Genomic DNA, 19,345 nt, shown 5'->3' with positions numbered 1-19,345 from the left:
AAGGGAATTTGTGAATGCTAGGAGTAGGATGGGTTTCCAGGATTTGTCCCAGGTTTGGAGCTCATGGCACGTTTGTTTTGAGGGTCTGGATCTCAGATGTTATCCTAGGCTAAGTAAGGGCACAGGAAGGTGTGAATGTGCCTGCAGGATAGTGTTGGTCAAAGGGAGTATTAAGTGCATAGTGAAAGTAAGAAAAAACATGGTTGATGGAAAAGGCTTGAATAGGGGAGAGAGATAGAAGAGAAGTACTGACCTCATCAAGGTAAAGGGAAAGGGCGTCCTTCTTGATTTTTCTCTTGGTCATCTAAGAGGGGAGTGGATGAGTAGAGAGTGGTGGAACTGAGAAGATAAACAATAGCGTGATTAGGAGAGGGATACATGGAGAGAGGAAGGGAGAACAGTTGAGAAGAAGACTTGGTCAAGATAGCTCCCCCCAGAGTGGGTAGACTGGTCACAAAGGGAGTAAAGGAAATGGTCAGATAGAATGGAATTAAGTTCAAGGTGGGTGGCTGAAGAGGACTTGGAATTGGTCAAATCAACCAGCATGACAATGGCGATATTGGTGGGAAGTTACGCAAGGAGATAGTTTAGGTCAGAGAAGGAGTTGAGAGAGCCTGGGGCTCGATAGAGGGTCGGAACAGTGAGAAGAGTAGAATCGAGGAGTTCAATAGTGCATATTCAAAAGAGGTGATGTCAGAGCGGGTTGTGGACATTGGTGAGGGCCCTATTGAAGATTAGCCTTACCAAGAGGTTGGGAAGTGTTGTAATGCTAGAGGAGTCAGTTTGAGAGATCGGGCTTGAAAGCCTGCGATCCAAATGTTTGAGGGAGAAAAGACAGAAGATTATTTTTCCGAAATAATCTTTGGTCTTTTCTCCCCTGAAGATTTACAACTTGGCCCCCACACAAACCCCCACAACACACACCCCTTCCACACGCCCACACCCTTACTTACCTTGTGTCCTGCAATGCTGGTTCGCTTTCACTTCCAGGATCGGGAACCAGCGCTGCAGGGTCCTTTCTTTTTTTTCGGGACGGCTGCTTGGGTCACCCCCGCATCCCCCATTCACAATATGGTGAGCAAGGGTGCGAGGGGACACCCCCGCACCTCTCCTTTTTTTTTCTTTACAGGATGCCTGCAGGGGACACCCCGCAACCCCCGCACACAATATAGTGAGCAAGGTAAAGGAGACAGCCCCGCAGCCCCCAGCACTCAATGCGTGATCTGGTCAAACTTTGCAGCTGTTCGGAATTTTTGAATGGCCGATTTTATTTCAAACATTTTGGCTGATTCCAATTTGAGGAGCTGCTAATATAGCAGAGTCATGACGGAAGATCAGATTTCTGTAATGGCAAGAAGTTACAGTTAACAGTGATAACGTGTTCAGAGATATAAGGGGGACTTGTTGTAGAGGCCTGCCATTTTTCACATGGACCACATTCCTGCACTGTTTCCTGATGGAGTGAAACTGGTGGAAGAAATGTGTACCAGCCTTCATCGTTTACGTTTCCACCTGGAACAGCTACCGGTTGCAATTATTGTAAAACCAGGAAACCTTGGGGCATTGGGGGGCTGTTGAACACTAAACCTGTGTGTTTGTCTTTAAGGACCCTGGATGAAGTAACAACACGTTAATACTTCTTACCCTTATTGGGGCCTCCTCCCCATGGTCCAGGATAAAGTCTAGGTCAGGCTGGGTGGCTGGGTGATGGGTACATTAATTAAATAAAGGTCCCCAAGCTAATCTTCTACCACCTCATACAACACATATTGCAATACATCATGTTGCTTGTTTTACCCAAGACATCCTTACACGTTCAGTACTGCAAGAACATTTCCAGACAAAACCTTTTTGCCTGGAGGTTTTCTCTAACTATGTTCATCAAAAATCATTTTTTTCTAAAGAAAGAGAGGTGTGTGGTATGTAAATCTAAAACACCCTTAAGTCAAATGTCTGGCAGTGAGGAGCTTGCATAAAATATTAAAGTGGTGTGCACATCACTGGGATTTGAAGAAGATACTTAACATAAAAAGGAGTTATGATAAAAGATGAATGTTGTGGGGTGCATGCTACCGTTGTTTTTTTTGTGGCTCTTTGAACTAATACTTTGTTTTGTTTCTTCTTTAGGTCAAAAGGGAGAAATAAGTGACCTGAGTGTCATTGGTAAGAGTCTTTTATGCTTAAATTAAATAAGCAGATTTTACTGTGAAGATAGAAGCATCTCTGTATGAAATGAGAATTAAGACATGCAGACAGTCCTACATCATCTGGAATTTCAGACGGTTGTGAATGACAACTTTTGCAGGAAATCATTGAGTGGGCTCAGAAAATGTTACAGGTGCTAAGCATACACTTGTAGGTTTCCAATTGATATTCCCGAAGAGATTATAACAAAACGAACTCAAAACATATTTCAAAATGTGCTACAACAGCCAACATCAAATTTAAAATGTATTGACAATGGATAACATAACAGGAGCTTTTTAGAAACACAAAGGTGCAGAGAACATAACCATTTACAATTGTATAAAACACATATGCAAGTAAGTCTAGATGCATTCAGGCCCGTGCTCTGCGACAAAAAGGACCAGTTGCTTTTGCGACATAGTATGGGGCTTTCTTTAGCTGGAGTCCACCTGAAATCAGAGAATAGAAACGTGCAAACTGAGTTTCTGAGACAATAAAAAAGACTAATATTTTTATGTTTGCTGATTTTATATATTATTCAAGTTATATCTCTATTTTTCCCTAATTTGCTTAAATGTAGTTTTAAAAATATTTTACAGGTGTATTTCTCCAGTACTTTTGTGTTCCTAAAAATATCCGGTTATGTTGTTCATTGTGAATATTTTTTTAATTTGATTCAGTGGATCATTTCTGTTGTTAAAATATAAGAAAATAATACCACGTTATTAATACATCAACCATTTGTTTCAAATGTGTATATTAGGTGGTAGGAAATCACTTTGGGCTATTGTATCAAGGTGTTGAAGTATGTGTTGAGGTATTGCTGTGATCATTCAATTGGGAATATTAACTGGACACCTGCATATGCTCTAATTCCTGCAGGATTATTGGGGGAACCCCTACTATGCTGAAAGAGAGGCTACAATTGGAGCATGTGCGAGGGCCTGTGGTCTGCAGGCAGGAAGGTGGCTAGCCAAGAGATGGGTTGAAGTGGCTCTTTAAGACCTTGGTGAAATTGACAAGCATGCAGCAGCTGCATCCAAAGATGGGGATACTTGAGTAGATATTCGCCTGTGCTGCTCATTTTGTGTCATGGTTAGGAGTTGGCATATGGCAAAGGCTTTGATGGTTCTTGCAGCTTGACGTTCTGTTGGATGCAGGATAGTGTTGCCCTAGCTAGGCATGCACATGTTATTGGGAGAATCTTGAAATGCATCTGTTTCCTTACTGGGGTACAGTGAAGTCTGTGGGCCTCATTACGAATCAGGCGTTAAGGGGTTAACGGCGCCGTAAACGGCGCTGACCCCTAACGCCTGATTCCGAGGTCCCTTTGCGCCATGGTGAGTTTAACGCCTGCTTTTTGCAGGCGTTAAAATCCATGGCGCTAAGGGACCATGGTGCTAATTACGCCACCGTAATTTACGGTGGCGTAATTAACGCCTTCCCCACTCCCATTATGCCCTATGGGGCAAAAATGGGAATGGGGAAGGGTAAAATGGGAAATGGGGATTTACCGCCCCACTCACCTTGGAATGGGGCGGTAAATCCGCCATCCACCATGGTGTAAACATAGTTTACACCATGGTGGTAAGGGTACGACCCAGGCGGTAACTTACCGCTCGGGTCGTAATGAGGCCCATGTCTGATTGGAAATATGGTAATCTTATATATTACCTGATGATGAGAAATGCAGCAGCATTTCACACCTTTTGAAGTCTAGTGAGTTGGTAGTCAGAGAGACCTGAACGGAGGCCATTTGCATAGTGAAGTTTGTAGCCCAGAGGGTAGCAATTATTACAGTGTGAATTCGAAGGTTATGTAGGGTGAGGCCTCCCCTGGGTAGAAACGTTTTGTAGAATGCTCCCTTGCTGTGAGTGGTGATTTCAGTATTCATAATAGGATCCGTGTGAAGGTTGACACCAGATCCTTTGGTGGGGGTGCTGCAGAGGATAGTGGTAGTAGGATGATTTGGCTGAGGGAAGCATGTAGCAGGTGCCAAGGAAAAGGGCAGCGGTCTTGACGCTATTGAGGTTTTGTCCTCTACTTTCCAGTCACCCTTTGATGGCCACAAGCCTGGTGGCTATTTGGGAGAATAAGTGGACTGATAGGCCAGGATCTTGCAAAGGGTTATTAGGGGTTCATGTGAATGTTGAAATGTGTGTAATTGTGTTTGGAGATTTTTGAGATTTCCAATGATGCATGAGTCACTTTGATTTTGTGTTTACCATCGGCTAAATAGCTAGCAGACCATTCATGCATGTTGCAGGTTCTGCCATTTCAGCAGGGGGTTTTTGGAGATTGAGTTAACTGGAGCAAAGATGGCAATAGGCATATATTGGATTAGCATTGGTTGATATTATGGTGAGATTCCAATAATTCTAGTATAAAAAAGGTATTTATTTCTAGAAAGGTGCTGCAGAGTTTTTGGTTAATTTAGAAGGGGATGAGGATATATTGTTTTTAAAGTTGCTCCACAGAAGGCAACATGGCTTGGTGCCCCTCACAATGGTTAAAAGGTCTAGTGCTGATCTACCAACGCTCTCACAAAGTGAAATATTTTGGGCACAATCATGGTTCCTGCCAACATTCAGGGTTGTTGCCTTACTGGCTTTCCTTATTTAAGGAAAACAAAAGAGGTAATGACTGGAAGCTTTGGAACTTAAGGAGATCTGGCTCAAGTCTGAGAGGAGCAGGGAGGCCATTCAGAAGGAGGCACCTGAGGAAGTGAGAGATCCACCCCAACTCTCTGCTTGGGAAAAGCTTCTGATCTGCAGAGAGTTGGAACTAGAAGACTGACAGACTCTAGCAGTGAGGTATTTAGGGAGAGAGTGTTTTGGTTGTAGCGGGTCCCAGGCCCCAGAAAGCATTGTCGATGATGCAGAGGGTCTTGAACTTGATCCTTGCAGCAACCGGGAGCAGGTGGAGAAAGTTTAGGGCTGGAGAGATGCGGGCCCTGGGCTTGAGGCCAAGGATAAGACTTGCAGTCCTAATCTGGATTAGTAGAAGGGGCCAAGGTAGGATTTAGACAGAATGAGGAAGAGGGTGTTGCAGTAGTCCAGTCTAGAGAGGACCAGAGCTCTGGAGACATTGAGTTTCTGGGGGAAGGTGAGGAAAGGGAGAATGCCTCTAAGGAGGTGCAGCTGGAAGTGGGCCTTCTTGGCAAGGTCTGTGATGTGATGAGAGAGGAGTCAAAGATGACACCAAGGTTTTTCGCCTCATAAAAGGGTGAGGGGAAGAAGCCCATGTAGAGGGACAGAGAGTAAGAGGGAAGGGGGAGCTCGGGTCCCAATGAGAGGGATCTCAGTCTTACTGGCATTAAAGCAGAGATCGTTAGCAGCACACCATGCTTGAATAGCAATCAGACAGTCGGGAATGAGAGAGGAGGCAGTGGAGGGAAGCTTGAAGGAGAGCTGCATGTTGTCCAGTGAGGAGGGAAGGCGGAAATCAAATGCACTAGAGCAGCAAGGTAGACGTTGAAGAACCACAGTGAGGGGATAGAGCCCTGAGGGATGCCGCAGGTGGAGAGTGTGATGGAAGAGAGAAAAGGGCCCAGTTGAACCTGGGATGGTCGGTCAGAGAGGAAGAAGGTCAACCAGTCCAGTGCCAGTACGAGTTGGGTAGAGCACTAGAATGTGCATATCACTGTGCTGATCAATGTAATAAGTTAGCAAATCCCGCTGCCGGTGAGGGGTTCTTAAAAGACAGTGCTCTTGCACCTTGGCGAGGTTTAGAGTGTGTTTGGGTAAGAACCGAGTCACCCGAGCGCTGGCTCAGAGATCTTATTGTTGACTGTGTAATTTAGATTGAAGAATAAATGAAAAATCTCGTCACTTCACTTAAGAAGACGCGTGTTTCGACCCAAAATGGGGCTTTTTCAAGTCTTTGGTGAGAATACAATGTAAAGCGCACATTTGCAGTAATAATCAAACACCCGAGTTGGGGGAAGCAATGTGATTTGGATGGAGGTGAAAAGTGTTCAGGATGTGAGGGTTGGTGATAGTGTGACATTTGAAAATAGGTACACAATGTACATCAGATGAGATAGATGAGGCAATGCATGAAATTGCAAGTTGTTACAGTATAATAGATGTTGTCATGATTGAATAGATAGCTATAGTAATGGGAGGAAAAATGTGCAAGTCAAATGAAGGGGATCACCAAGGAAAAGGAGGACGGAAGAAAAGAGGTATGTTAGTAAAGTGGGGTATGAGGACCCAGCCAGTTTGGGCTAATGGAGTAGTGTGTGGTGTGGGTATGTTCCCTTACTGTGTGTGGTGGGCGTGTAGATATAAGATGGCGGTGAGCTCAGCGTGGGGGATCTGGCTGGTTAACCTGTGCGGAAAAAGTACAGATAACTTATGTAGGTGTTAGGCTAGTAAGTACCAGGCTGTCGATTGGGAGTCGGCCAGGGAGCTATTAAGGTAAGATGTGGTGCTGTATGAGCGTGTGCTGGGAGGGCAACAGGCGGGCCTGCAACAGAGAGTCAGGGCATGGGTGCTCATCCACCGCCCATGCATTCCCACCTTGACCTAACGCACCAGAGAATCTCCAACAAAAATGTGTCAAATTGGAGAGACTTTGCACCAAGGAAATCAAAAAACATGGAAGAGATTTACCCTCCAAACATATCTCGAGCAAGACGAAATACCCAGAGGACTCATGATCATCATCTTCCCAGACTTTAACAACCCTCAGGATGCAGCACTTGCAGGGAAATGGGAAGGTAACCTAGTCACAGGCTCCAAAGTTATGCTTGAACTCCTGATCAAACATGCAGAACGTGAACATAAGAGAATCACAACTTCTATAGATACCATCAAACTGGAGATATAATTACTCAATGCCCTAGCCAGTGCTAAAGACAGAAACTACAAAACCATGTAAGAAATCCAAAGAAAACACCAGGATGATGTTAAACTAAGACGATGCAGGAAATTCTCCACAGATGACAGAGACTACTGGGATGACAGAGTATTCACATTCCAGTCTAAATTCGATGACTATTACAAAAGGTCATCCAGGGAAAGCACACCAAACAGCTCACCATCAAGCTTGGATGTCGAGAGTGAGTCAGACACCGTACTAGAAAACCAGACAGCTCCTAGAGTCAGCAGGCCAACACCAGAATTGGCACCAGCACCCAATGCAAGCAAAACGACTGGATCAACCTTTTTAGCCCAGATCAAAAGATGCAGTAAATCGCAATCAAAATACCAAACAGATATGCTTTCAAGACCCTCTAAATGTGCAGAGGAGGACCCGAGGCATGAGAGGATGGTCCAGGAAGCAGAACTCAGAAGCCAAAGGAGCACTAAGACTCACAAGATCACAATCTCAGTTACAACAGAGGGAACTACACCTCTAAGCCTGGTATTAAACCTATCTAAATATGAACTCTCCACCCTCGAGGAAAGAATGCTTAACAAACGTTTGCCTTTTGCACCTTTTGCACTTAGCAAACCTAACATCAGCGCACATTGACCTCTATGAATACGCTTGAAAATTGAAACTTACAAAATTCTTTGCTAGATAAATACCCTGACAAACAGCAATGACGAACAAACCACCTATCAGTGATGTCATCTTAGAAAACCTGAAACACAAGCGCCTCCTTGTTAACCTATAAAACCGAAACGATAATCCTATACACTAAAAACGAGACATCGTACAGTACCTGGACATTGTGGAACAGAGCATGAACATCCCTGAACTAAAAAGAAAATCCAAGTTCACTCCAAACCACCAGGACGATAACGCTATTTTCATTCATCATAAAATGGACAGACGTGACCTGCACAAACTAGATGATTCCACAAGTAAAACCAGGAACAGAAGCCAGAACACAGAAGTAATCCGAGCACTGAACCAACTTGAGAAGAACCCCAGCATCATCATCAAGGAAGCCGACAAAGGCGGCAACATTGTTGTTGGGGAGAAGCTGGACCCCCACCAGGGCAGTGGGGGCCAGCAGCCATACCCTCACCATCTATGGGAGACCCCAACACCTCCCATATGGCCCCCAGAAATGCAACAGAGTCCCAAGCAGGCAGCAGCATGTTTCAAACTGCATTTATTTCTGGGCAGCAAAAAAGAAAAAAAACACACAGAGCATCGTGTGCATCGCGAGTTCAGGCGCCGTCTCCCCCGGGGCTGGCTTGCAAGCCAGCTTTGTAATCACACTGCAGGCTGACCTCACAGAATTGGATCAGCTCCCAGAAACCTATCTCCTCCTGCTATTGGCTGCTAAGTGGTAGGTTACCTATGTAGCCCTTATAGTTAGACTGACAATTGGATATTAACCTTTTGCGTCAGTGGGTTGATTTAGCTGTGCCAGCCCCCATTATCTAATTCTACCTTGTTGCAATATGACCTTGTTCCCATAACTTTTTAGCTGAACAAGCAGTTCGCACCTGGGCTCTGGGCGCTGGGCTGCGCCATTCTTGTTACAATTTATGTTTCAAATGTTGTGCGAGTCCTTGAGAAAATGTCTTTCTTTCCCGGAAAGAAAAAAAAGCACACTGGGTTGCCGTGATTTTTTCGCATTTGTGGATAATTAAAAAATGTCTGTCTGCAGAAAGCAATCTTATCTTGAATGTGCGGCCTTGGCAGGTCGGATGTTTTGCTGAAGGCTTCTGCAGCCAGTGTTCAGTGAGGGAAATGAACTTGGCTGTAATTTTCCTGAAACATGGCTTTACACTGTGCATTTAGACCATGTTAATTCATATAGGCATTTGCAAGCCTTTAAACAGGGATTTTTGTGTTTGTAGATTCTGATATTGCAGCATTGATTCTAATGTAGCATGGAAGTTGCACTGTTGGTGAAGTGGGTGTGTTTCAGCATATTTGTCACCCATGGGTGCGCTGGGGCCTGGTTCAAATGATAAGTGCGCTCCTTGTTCTTCCTGCTGTTCTTCTATATATGCGCTTGGGGTGAGGGGGCATGGGTTTGGTCTCGATTTTCCCTCTTCAGTCCCCCCTCTGGTCGACTTTGTCGACCACACCACCAAGCAACATTCACCTCCTTCCGGTCTGCATATCTTTGTCAATTCCTTGAAGTGTCCATAATTTTCTGCATTGTTGTTGATGAACAGTACATATAGGAGTATTCTCCTTCTGTGTTCCACCACACTCACTTCCCTTCGTACTTCCTCTGATCACAGGGAGTGGCCACCTTTATTACTGCTGGAACCATGTTGCACACCGCTATCTTAGTCCGGCTCTTCCTTTCACCATGTCTCTTATTTGCATTCCGATGTCTTCTTCTGTTGTTCTCTTACACCTTGCAATGTATCTCTATCTTGCACAATGATGCTGTGCTCGGTACTAGTCCTTCCGTTATCACCTTCAATCAACCAGGCAGTCATGATGTCATCCATTACCATGCAAACACTAGCTAGTTCTTTGCTTTCTCTTTTCAGATGCATTTTTTGCTGATCATTCTTTAGTATGCTGGTACTGCACCCAATCATTCTTCTGTCTCGCTCGAGAAGTAATTCCCCCCTCTTTTTACTCCTCTGTCTTTTTCTCTTCTTCCGTTGTTTTCCATCTTGGTGAATGTGTCACTCTTCACATCCTCCTTGGTCATCACCAACAAGGGCATGCTGATGCGCACCAATGAACACTGTCCTCCCCAATTCAGTGGTAGTTTCTCTTGATCTGTAGATGCATGTGCTCAATAGTAGTCCATAAGCAGTGATGTTCCTGCTCTCATCTCGCAACTTCTCTCAACCTTCTTGCATCCAGAATGATTGTCCACTTCTTGTCACTGTTGTGCTGGTAACATAACGTTGGTACCTTAACAGTATACGTCCTTCTTCATTCTCCACCCAAGTGACCATCTTTGCTCTTTTCTCTCACTCCGTTAGGCACTTATCACATTTTTTGTCTCTTTTATTTTATTTTTTCTTCTCTCTTTTTGTTTTTCTTTCTTCTTGTATTATTTATTTATTTATTTTTTTTCTTTATTTTTTTCAATCTCAATGTTGCTGTCTTCCCTTGCAATCTTCTTCGCACCTTGGGATACATGGGCGTCGTGCTCTGCTATAGTAATTTCTGTTGTAATCAATTCTCTTCCGGCATATGTTGAAGAACAGTCAGGACAGCTCTCTCCAGTGGTGTCCCTACCAATTTTGTACATGTGTGCATGTTGTTGGTCACTTCCGCTATGTGTGTTATGTGTATGTTTTACTCCCTTTGTGTCTGCCCTTAACTCTCCTTACTTTAGCAGCAGCTTTTCCTCACCCACTGACGCCGTAACTCTTCCTGCTTAGGTTAGGGAATGTTAGCAGGGGATACAGCGGTAATGCTCACTATTACATATAATTTTCAAAGTACCACCCCCATTATTTCGTTCATCATTAATAGTCCCATCGTGAAGGTAAAAGTCCCTATTTGCGTGCCCATAACCACTTACGCTGCTGGGTCCTTGCAGCTGATGAGATGATAAAGTTGCCCGCCTGAAAATCGCAAGAAAGGCGTTAATACGTTAGTACTTGTTAGTAACCTCAAGCTCCGCGAATTAAACAATCACTAAGGGCAAAAATCAAACCTCCCCCTGGACATTTCGTGTTTTCAAAATTTCTCAATATGGGTAGGGAAAATCTTGGGCTGTTTATTCAATGGAAGCAAGGAAATATACTTCAGGGAAACATGCTCTAAGGGGTCTGAGGTTCTTGATAGGGTGGGCAATTGAGTGGGGAATGCTACACAATGGCCCACATTACGACCCTGGCGGAAAGTAACTGACCTGACCGCCATAGCGTAAATAGCGTTTCCGCCATTGCACGACGGAGTAAAGTGCGGCTAATTCCGACCCATCGGGCACGAGCACTACGCCATGGCGGAAGTGCAAAGTCCGCGATGGCGGAAAGGTCCCCAAAACGCCCCTCACCGCCGTCGTACGGCGCCCTAGGTGCAATTCCGCCACCCATCATAGCGGTCACCGTAATGAGCGGCAATCGGAAAATACGGTGACCGTAAATATACGGAAACGGAAGTAAAAACATGGTCCCGGAACGGGAAACAGCACGCCGTACACCTATAAAATCAGAATTCCCACACAACCATTAAAAATACTACCGTGAGACACATCCCAACCCGTCATCCACCCTAGTGAAAACAATAAAAATGGGAAAAGTAGCGAAAAAAGCGTGCGACCGCAAGCGGCAGGTCCACTTCTCCCGTGAGGAACTCACCGTGCTCACAGAGACCCTCCAGGAGAATGCTGCGTCGTCTTCTCGACGCAAATGACCAGGACGGCACTTGCGAACAAGAAGGCCATATGGGCCCTGGTGGCACAGCGGGTAAGTGCGGTGGGGACCGCACCCCGCAACCCACAGCAATGCAGAAAGCGATGGGACGACTTGCGGATACGCGTACGGAGCATACTATCCGCCAACCGTAACATTGCCACAGCTACCGGGGGAGGATCGGAATCACCCATCAAGTTGACCCCCTGGGAAGAAATCTGTGCCTCCACCATTGGAATGGAGAGTATAGAGGGAGTCGGAGGGATGGAGAAAGGAGTGCAGACATCCGAAGAATCAGGTAGGTGGCCCAAATAAAACAATGCTAAATCCACAATGTCCAATCATGTGAAGTACCATGTGTCCACATAGTGCAACAGAAACACATGGCCAGGAGAACGTCCACATACATTGGCCTGATAGCGCACTTTAAAAGTCACATTAAATACATAAATAATTAAAAATCCTAAAAACACCCTCTACACGTGCAGCAGGCTCACCCTAACTGCAGGCTGCAAAACAACTGCATCCTCATTCCACACAAAAATGAAACCACCTCCAAGGCCCTGACCCAAATCACCCTCAGGTACCACCCCAATGCATGTGATACATTGCCATTCCAATTTCCACAGACCCATTAATAACGCTCGCCCTCCTTTACTCCACCACAGGGTCCGATTCAAACGACGAGCTCCAGGACACTCCTACCAGCACACCTGCAAAGAGGGCCAAGACCAACGGCCAAAGACCCTCCACCTCAGCTGCACGGATCAAGACACGGCAGCAGCACAAATCAAGTGGCAGCACACAGGAGGGGACTTCAACAGGCACCCCAGCAGCCAGCATGCCCACAACAGCACCACCACAGGTCCCCCCAATGGATGCCACAGAAGGCACTGCTTCTGGTGGCAGCAGCACCATAGGTGACACTGCATTAATGGCAGCATGCTCCGACACAGAAAACGGTGATGTCGATGTAGGATCCATCCATGACCTGTCTCAATCCCCCTGTTTGTTTCATCCCGTACACCATGAGGATACCACGCAGGGGCACCCACAAGACGACGACTGGCCATCCCCCACAAGCCCTGTGGCAAGGCAACATGAGGTGATCAGCCCCTCTGTGACACCACCGCAAATGGCCATGGCACAGCAGAGGCAACAGTCCCTCGACCAGGTGATCGTGCAACAGCAGCAACTGGCCACGCTCCTCAAGGACCATGCTGATGAATGTGGGGGTACTAAGGCAGCCATAGAAACATCAACTGAGACACTTAGGGCAGAAATGGAGAGAAGTACAGAGACACTAAGGGCATAAATGGAGAGAAGCACCGAGAGCCTGAGAGTACAAATGGAGAGAAGCACCGAGAGCCTGAGGGGGGAACTGCATGCGACGTCCAAAGACGTATGTGCTGAACTTGCCGCAGTGCGCCGTGTGCTCACTGAGCTCTCACAAACCCTTAGGGACATGCATGGACGTGAGCAGGCAGAGACATCATCCGTTGCAAGTTCCGTCCAGGGCAGCCCCCAACGTAGATCTGGGAGGAACCTGCGCTCCACAGGCAGGGGTGCCCCTGATACCCGGAGAGGGGGCTTGCAATAGCGTCTGCCCACTGACAATGAGCATCTTTGGACACTGGTGTTCGGGGGGGAGGTAGGAGGGTGGAGGGGGTGTGTTGGGCTCACTTGGGTGGCGGGTCGATGGGGTGTGTAACATAATTTCACATATGCTATAAACATTGCACAATCATCCAATGAGATGTGTGGACATTGATCTTTGTGTACGAGGCCTTTATAGGTGTACAGTCCATATTGTGCATGTTCCAGACACACACAGTGCCACAAGTCCCGTGTCCATGTATCAGCCACCAGTGCTAGAAGCATGAATCTATGAGAATCTGACGAATTTCACGGCCCTCCTGTGCCTCGCGGACTCCTTGAGGTGCTGCCACATCCCCACCCTCATCATGACCATCTTCAGGTGCTTGCAGTTCTGCGTCAGGGGGCATGGGCACATTTCTACGTACGCACATGTTGTGTAGCATGACACATGCCATGACCATCTTTGCAACCTTCTCATGGCGGTACAGGAGTGCCCCGCCAGACCTGCTGAGGCAGCGGAAACGAGTCTTCAGTAGGCCGAATGCCTGTTCTATGACTACACGGGTACGTGAGTGGGCATGGTTGTAGTCCTCCTCATGCTGGTTCTGTGGGTTCCGGAGTGGTGTAAGGAGCCATCTCTTCAGTGGATACCCGGCATCACCTGTATGTGGACAATAAAGGATGTTTGTGGAATGACATTGCTACGTACGCACCCCCCCCCCTTCCTGCCAGGTCATTGCCGCATCACATACCCCACATTATCATGCATGAAATGAGACTCACCGAGTAGCCAGGATCTGTTCCCTGCGTGTCGCTCCATGTAGCGTGGTATTGTAGAGTTCCTCAAGATGCAACTGTCCGACTGTGTGCTGGTAGGTGCCTGTGGCCAGGAAGTGGAGTACAGACACCACCTTCAGTAGGGGTGGGATGGCGGTTGGGCTATCTATCATGCTGACAAGGTCAGCGTGTGTCATGTCCACAATGGCGGTTATGGTGTCCCGGTCCAAAACGGTAGAGGGTGTGGATCTGCTCATCAGTGAGGTTGAACGGATGTGCTCGGAGGCGTGGGATTGCGGGCTGCCTGCGTGGTGGTAGTGGCTGTGCTGGTGGGCCTTGCTGGCCCTGCCTTGCCCTCCTCCTCCTCCTGCGTCTCCTCTGTGCGGCCGGTTGTTGTAGTAGTTGGTGTTCGTCTTCTTCTTGAAGTTGGAGTACTTGCAGTGCTATCAGGTCCCCCAGGGCCAACATCGCTAGTCCTGCCGGTAGCATTTTGGAGTGGGTGTGGTTGTGGGAGGGGGTTGGGTGTGCAATTTATGTGTTTTCAGGCTGTATAGCCGCCACCTGTGGTGATTCATTCCACCTGTGCAAGCTGCAATCCCCTTTGGGCGAGCACGTCCCGCACACAACGCTGCAATTCGACGCATGGCATCTTGCTATTACAATCATGTATTTAATCCCGATGGCAGTGAAATATTGGTTCATATGTTCATTCTGCTATGGTCCCATTGTTTCACATACTATCTTTGCAGTCGCGAACAAACTTGTGAAGGGTCAGTGGAATGTAGTACTCGATTGACGGTGGACCCTCATGCAGCACTGTACCGAGGTTCACCGACGGGCGGGGCGTCCCATTTGTGAGTGAAGGCAGTTGCCATTTGCACACACTGCCGCACTACATGGATGAATTTGTGATTTCAAGCGGTCACAGATGCCTTTTCGACGTGATGTTGCAAATGAGGAATTCGAAGGACAGCGCTTTCGGTTTTCAGCTAGCGGCGAGGAGACGCCCACAGGTCTGACTGCAGATATAAAGTTCTATTGTTTAATGTCCTTCGGACAGGGGCCATGGCGAGAATGCAATGATTGATATGAATAGTATGGGATGCGCAATAGCGTAGTGGACGATAAGGCAGGACGTTCCCAAATACATGTTACTTCACAACACTGGAATTCCGGGCTGGAGCACAGTGGATTTTGCAGACTGCATTACGCACAGACTCAATGGAAATTTCACATGTTATGTGAGTAAATAATCAGGCGTTTTCATACCGGGATGAGGGAATGATGTATGGATGCATGGACAGATGATTTAATGGAGAGTTTGCCATGTACAGGGCTTTTTGGAATCTATCCACTTCCCCTGCGCTATGTGATGCAGGGCTGCCATAGTGGGACCATCGTCTATCTGCCCTTGTTGAACCCTCCCTGTCTCGACGCGCCTTCAAACACTTGTGTCTATGCACGTTACTAATCCCATCTAATGGATTCTGTTTTAACAGACGCATGCACACAAACACTCGTTTGTAATAGTGTTTTCACCTCGATTTATATAGTTATGATTCGCAAGTGAATTTTGGGTGGGAATAATCCTTTTGAGTGGGCTAGCATGCATATGGCTGTGGATTTAGTGTGATCATTGAAGTGAGTAATTCAAATGAAGTTCTGATGCCCATACTATTCTTTTTCATTTCATTTGGGTGACAGGTATCTCCTCCCCTTTTGCCGCTGCCATCTGTATGCCACTCCTGCAGATGGCTTTTACTCCCGACACCTGCTGCTTCGTGTTAATCAGTGGAGCACCATTACGATCTTATGGGACGATCGCCAATGGGCCACATGCCCTTACGCAGTACTAGTGGCTAGGAGCAACATATCGACCTTTCAGCTGGACTAGTGCCTACCTAATGGGACAGCCCTGCGGTTCTAGGCGCTTCCATGTTGCCTTTTTGAACGTGAATGTAGCCCCTGTGTACCATGAAGGAACAGGGCGTCACACAAGCAGAAGCTGGTCATTTATTGTGGATGCAGCCCACAATAATGAAATATATTTTGGAGTTCATGACCTAATAGCTGTATGGGCTTGGTGATTTTGTTGTGCATTAAATTTTGATTATGATATTGACCGTGTAGCGTTATTCTTTGCAAGTAATGTAGCATATTCCTATTTGTGGAGCGATGTATTGTGAGAAGATCTGCATTGGGTTCCGCCTTCTGAGTATAGTTGCGTGGTACTGTACTGGGCGCGTTTGCCTACGAAGCCCAGTGAGGTCAGGGATAGGGGCTGCCATTATGACTGTTTTAATGATGTCATGCTCAGGGGCGGGGGATTAGCTTTTGTGTAACAGATGCCGGTCAGCCATTTGGATTGGTGGAATGATGTGATTATCAGAATATGGCTGGTCACAGGTGCCTGTGTTTGCGTGCGTTTCTTGGAGGGAGACTGAGGTCATGTCCATTGGAATAGCTTCTGTATTCGTGCCATCTGTGCCCTGCAGCTCCCATTGGCCACTCTTGAGATGAGCCTGGCTGCTCAGTCACTCTGCCAACTTGTGTGGTACATGCTTATGCTGATGGTTGGTTTGTTTACTGGCAGGAGTACAGGGCTGGTGCAGTCTCACTCAGGATACTGCTTTGAATGTTGCCTTACACTGGTGTCAAGCGATGGGGGGCCTGTTTTTGTTTGTCTCATATTTCAGTTCATGTTGCTGGACTTGAACCTTCACATGCCTGTGCTGCATCAGTACGGCAATGGTGCCATGGCAAATATGGATGGCCACTCACAAGGCACTTGGAGCCCCTAGATTCATTTGTTCGTTGGCATGCATGGGTGACTTGTACATTTCACTGGTTGCATTGTGACTTCATTGCACCTACGAGGAGTTGTGCAATGTGGCCAGGGAGTGGTGTACAGGCACTCAGTAGGGCCTTTTACGGTTGGTTCGCGATGCCGTACTTCTCACCATGGCGGAATGGTACTTTCCGCCATGCTTGATGGCGTTAGGTATATGTCCGCTAGGGTCAGAATTCGCGTACCGTTGCGCCATGGTGGTAATTACGGTTTGGCATGGCGCGCGTGCGCGTACTTGGTGCAGTTAGCGTTGGCGTTCACTACGGTGTCGCTAATGGCATCGTACTTTACGGTGACGGGTCATAATCGCACCGAGCGCTATTCGATGGCGGTATTGCATTTCCGCCATCGTTTTTCGATTTCCGCCAGGGTCGTAATGAGGGCCAATGTTTTAATCAGTAGGCCTCACAATTTCTAATGGAAGATAACATTAAGGAAATTTCCTACACATTTCTAACAGCATACATACGCAACAACCTGCATGTGCGGGGAAAAGAGAAGAAACAAAACAGTGTTACAGCTGTAGGTGCACAAAATGTAATATGAAACTCAATTAAACTTTGGAAATGCGTGTGTCAGTCCCTATTCTAGTTGCTAGTGTGCGTTGGACCATAGGATGGCCATGTTTCCCTAACTCGGGAGTGTTCGTGCTATTTTGCAGTTCATGAAAATCTCTTGCGTTGGCCCTGTTGATCGTTGCTCCCTCGTTGCCAGGGTGGCCACCGCTTTGTAGGGCTTGACACCTCACACATCTAACAAAGTCTGTCAGGAGGGGAAAATGTCCCACTGTAGTCCATAGCCATTGGGTGTTGGTTGTCCGTTGTCTTCAGGCCTGCCCTGGGTCCTTTATATCTGGCGAGAAATGAAATGGAAGCGCTTGAGACCTGAGAATTTACATATTCTTCAATTTCTTGACCTAACCTCTCTTCACTACTCTCACACTATTCAGTGTCCTAGTGGGAGGAGCCAATGGTACACCTATGCACCATCCTGTCACCACCTAGTGGCGTTCAATGGCGGTCTGACTGTAAATTATTACACAATTCGGAATGTACCCAGAAAATGGGTAGGCACTTAATTTATGTGAAGATACTCATTACACACTTGGATCATATATATGCAATTTGGGTGCTAGTGTACAAATGGGCCTTTGGATCTTTATATTTACTGTGCTTTTGCTGTAGGCTATTTATAGTGCGTGCCTTTGTCCCGTGGGGCATCAGGCACTGACAAGCTAAATAGGGAAATATCAGGGTGGTAAATTTGTCATATAGGGTGGCTGTGTTTCTAAATTAAGTGCACCATGTTACTTAGTTAAGATAATCGCAGGGTTTTTAAATCTTTTTTTTTCTATGGCTCCTCTCTCACTTCTCAGGGCGTGCCTCGCAGTGAACTGCAGGCGCTTTAAACTGGTACTAATGAAATTCGCTACCAATTATTCGCTACCTGTCTCTCCCCCCTCTTTGTATTTATTTAGTTATTTATTTATTTATTTCCTCTTTTCTTTCAAACCCAACCCTCACAATTTACTCCCATTCTCTCTATCCCACCCCATGTCCACTTTTTAAACCCTACCTACTCTGTTAATTACTCAGTTAGTCTAGTATTTTATTACTCCACTACTGTAATTACTGTTACATGTAAACAATATATTTCTCCCCCCATTATCTGCTCTCAAATTTTAATACAACCATCATTCTTCAGTTCGTGCAGCAATGACCTCTTTCCCTATGTGTGTTGGCTAACGCATTTGTGCCAGTGCTGTTTTCAAAAGCGCTAGTGGCATTACCACTTGCACTGTTATTGTGTCGCCAAATTCATTCTGTTGGGAACATGGATCATCCACCCCTTACCCCTATTTCTCTCCTCCTGTGGTGAACTGTCAATGAAATGTAGGCCTCCCCCCTCAAGTGCACCTTCTTCCACCTTGTGTGTCTCATTTAATTGTTCTGTGTTAATCGTGTATTCATGAGCCCAGTCTCCTCACTGAAAGATGTGTGCTCAAAATGTAGCTAAATGTACTCTCTTGTGATGCGCTATCATTATGCACCCCCCTCTGTACCGTGCACCCCCATTATGCTTAAACAATCTTCCTTACCTTCAACATGTGTATGTCTGGTGTTTAACAAGTTATGGATTTCTCTGTTGATAAGGTGGTCATATCCACATCGCTCATGATGTCACAAATGTCTCTTCCCTAATGCATGGCCTAGTCGCCCCACTGTCACCCAGAAAAGAAAATGTTTTGATACCTATCACCACCCCTATGCAATTGTCCTCTGCATTATTGAGTGTGCGTGAGTGTGTGTGTCGGCGCGCGTCTCGCCCGCTCTGTCGGGGAGGTGGAGCATGAGTGTGACTGGCAGAGTGAGTCAAATCAAGTTTGTCTTGGGCTGTCCTATTAGCGGTATAATGTCAATCTATGTCCTTTGAAAGGTTTGTTCCCCATCAGGAAGACGCCACCCAGTCATGTAACCGGTACCATTGCTATTGTGTCAGTGTTCTGTATGGGTGCTGGCTGCTGTGCAGTGCCCCTGTATTGTGATTCTAGTCAGTCCTGGGGTAGTGGTGCTGTCATTTGTTGTGTCTGTACATGTATTGTGATTGTGTGTGTGTGGTGTTTAACTGTCCTTCTGCTGTTTTCAGTTCTCTAATGCAATGCATTCCTTGCTTAACATCTGTGTCA

General features: G+C 46.5%; 1 protein-coding gene across 1 annotated transcript in view; it reads left to right on the top strand.

Annotated features, from left to right (window-relative positions):
* LOC138471860 (ficolin-2-like) overlaps nucleotides 1-19,345 on the top strand; it is a 450,860-nt gene that overhangs the window by 159,223 nt on the left and 272,292 nt on the right. The window contains exon 5 of the mRNA XM_069609719.1: nucleotides 2,128-2,163. Coding sequence (XP_069465820.1) covers nucleotides 2,128-2,163 — 36 coding nt within the window. The remainder of the gene's footprint in view (nucleotides 1-2,127; nucleotides 2,164-19,345) is intronic.

Source organism: Ambystoma mexicanum, chromosome 8 (genome assembly GCF_040938575.1).
Source record: "Ambystoma mexicanum isolate Mex_15411 chromosome 8, UKY_AmexF1_1, whole genome shotgun sequence".
Classification (NCBI taxonomy): domain Eukaryota; kingdom Metazoa; phylum Chordata; class Amphibia; order Caudata; family Ambystomatidae; genus Ambystoma; species Ambystoma mexicanum.
Note: the sequence above shows the minus strand (reverse complement) of the source record. Positions and strands in the feature narration are given on the sequence as shown.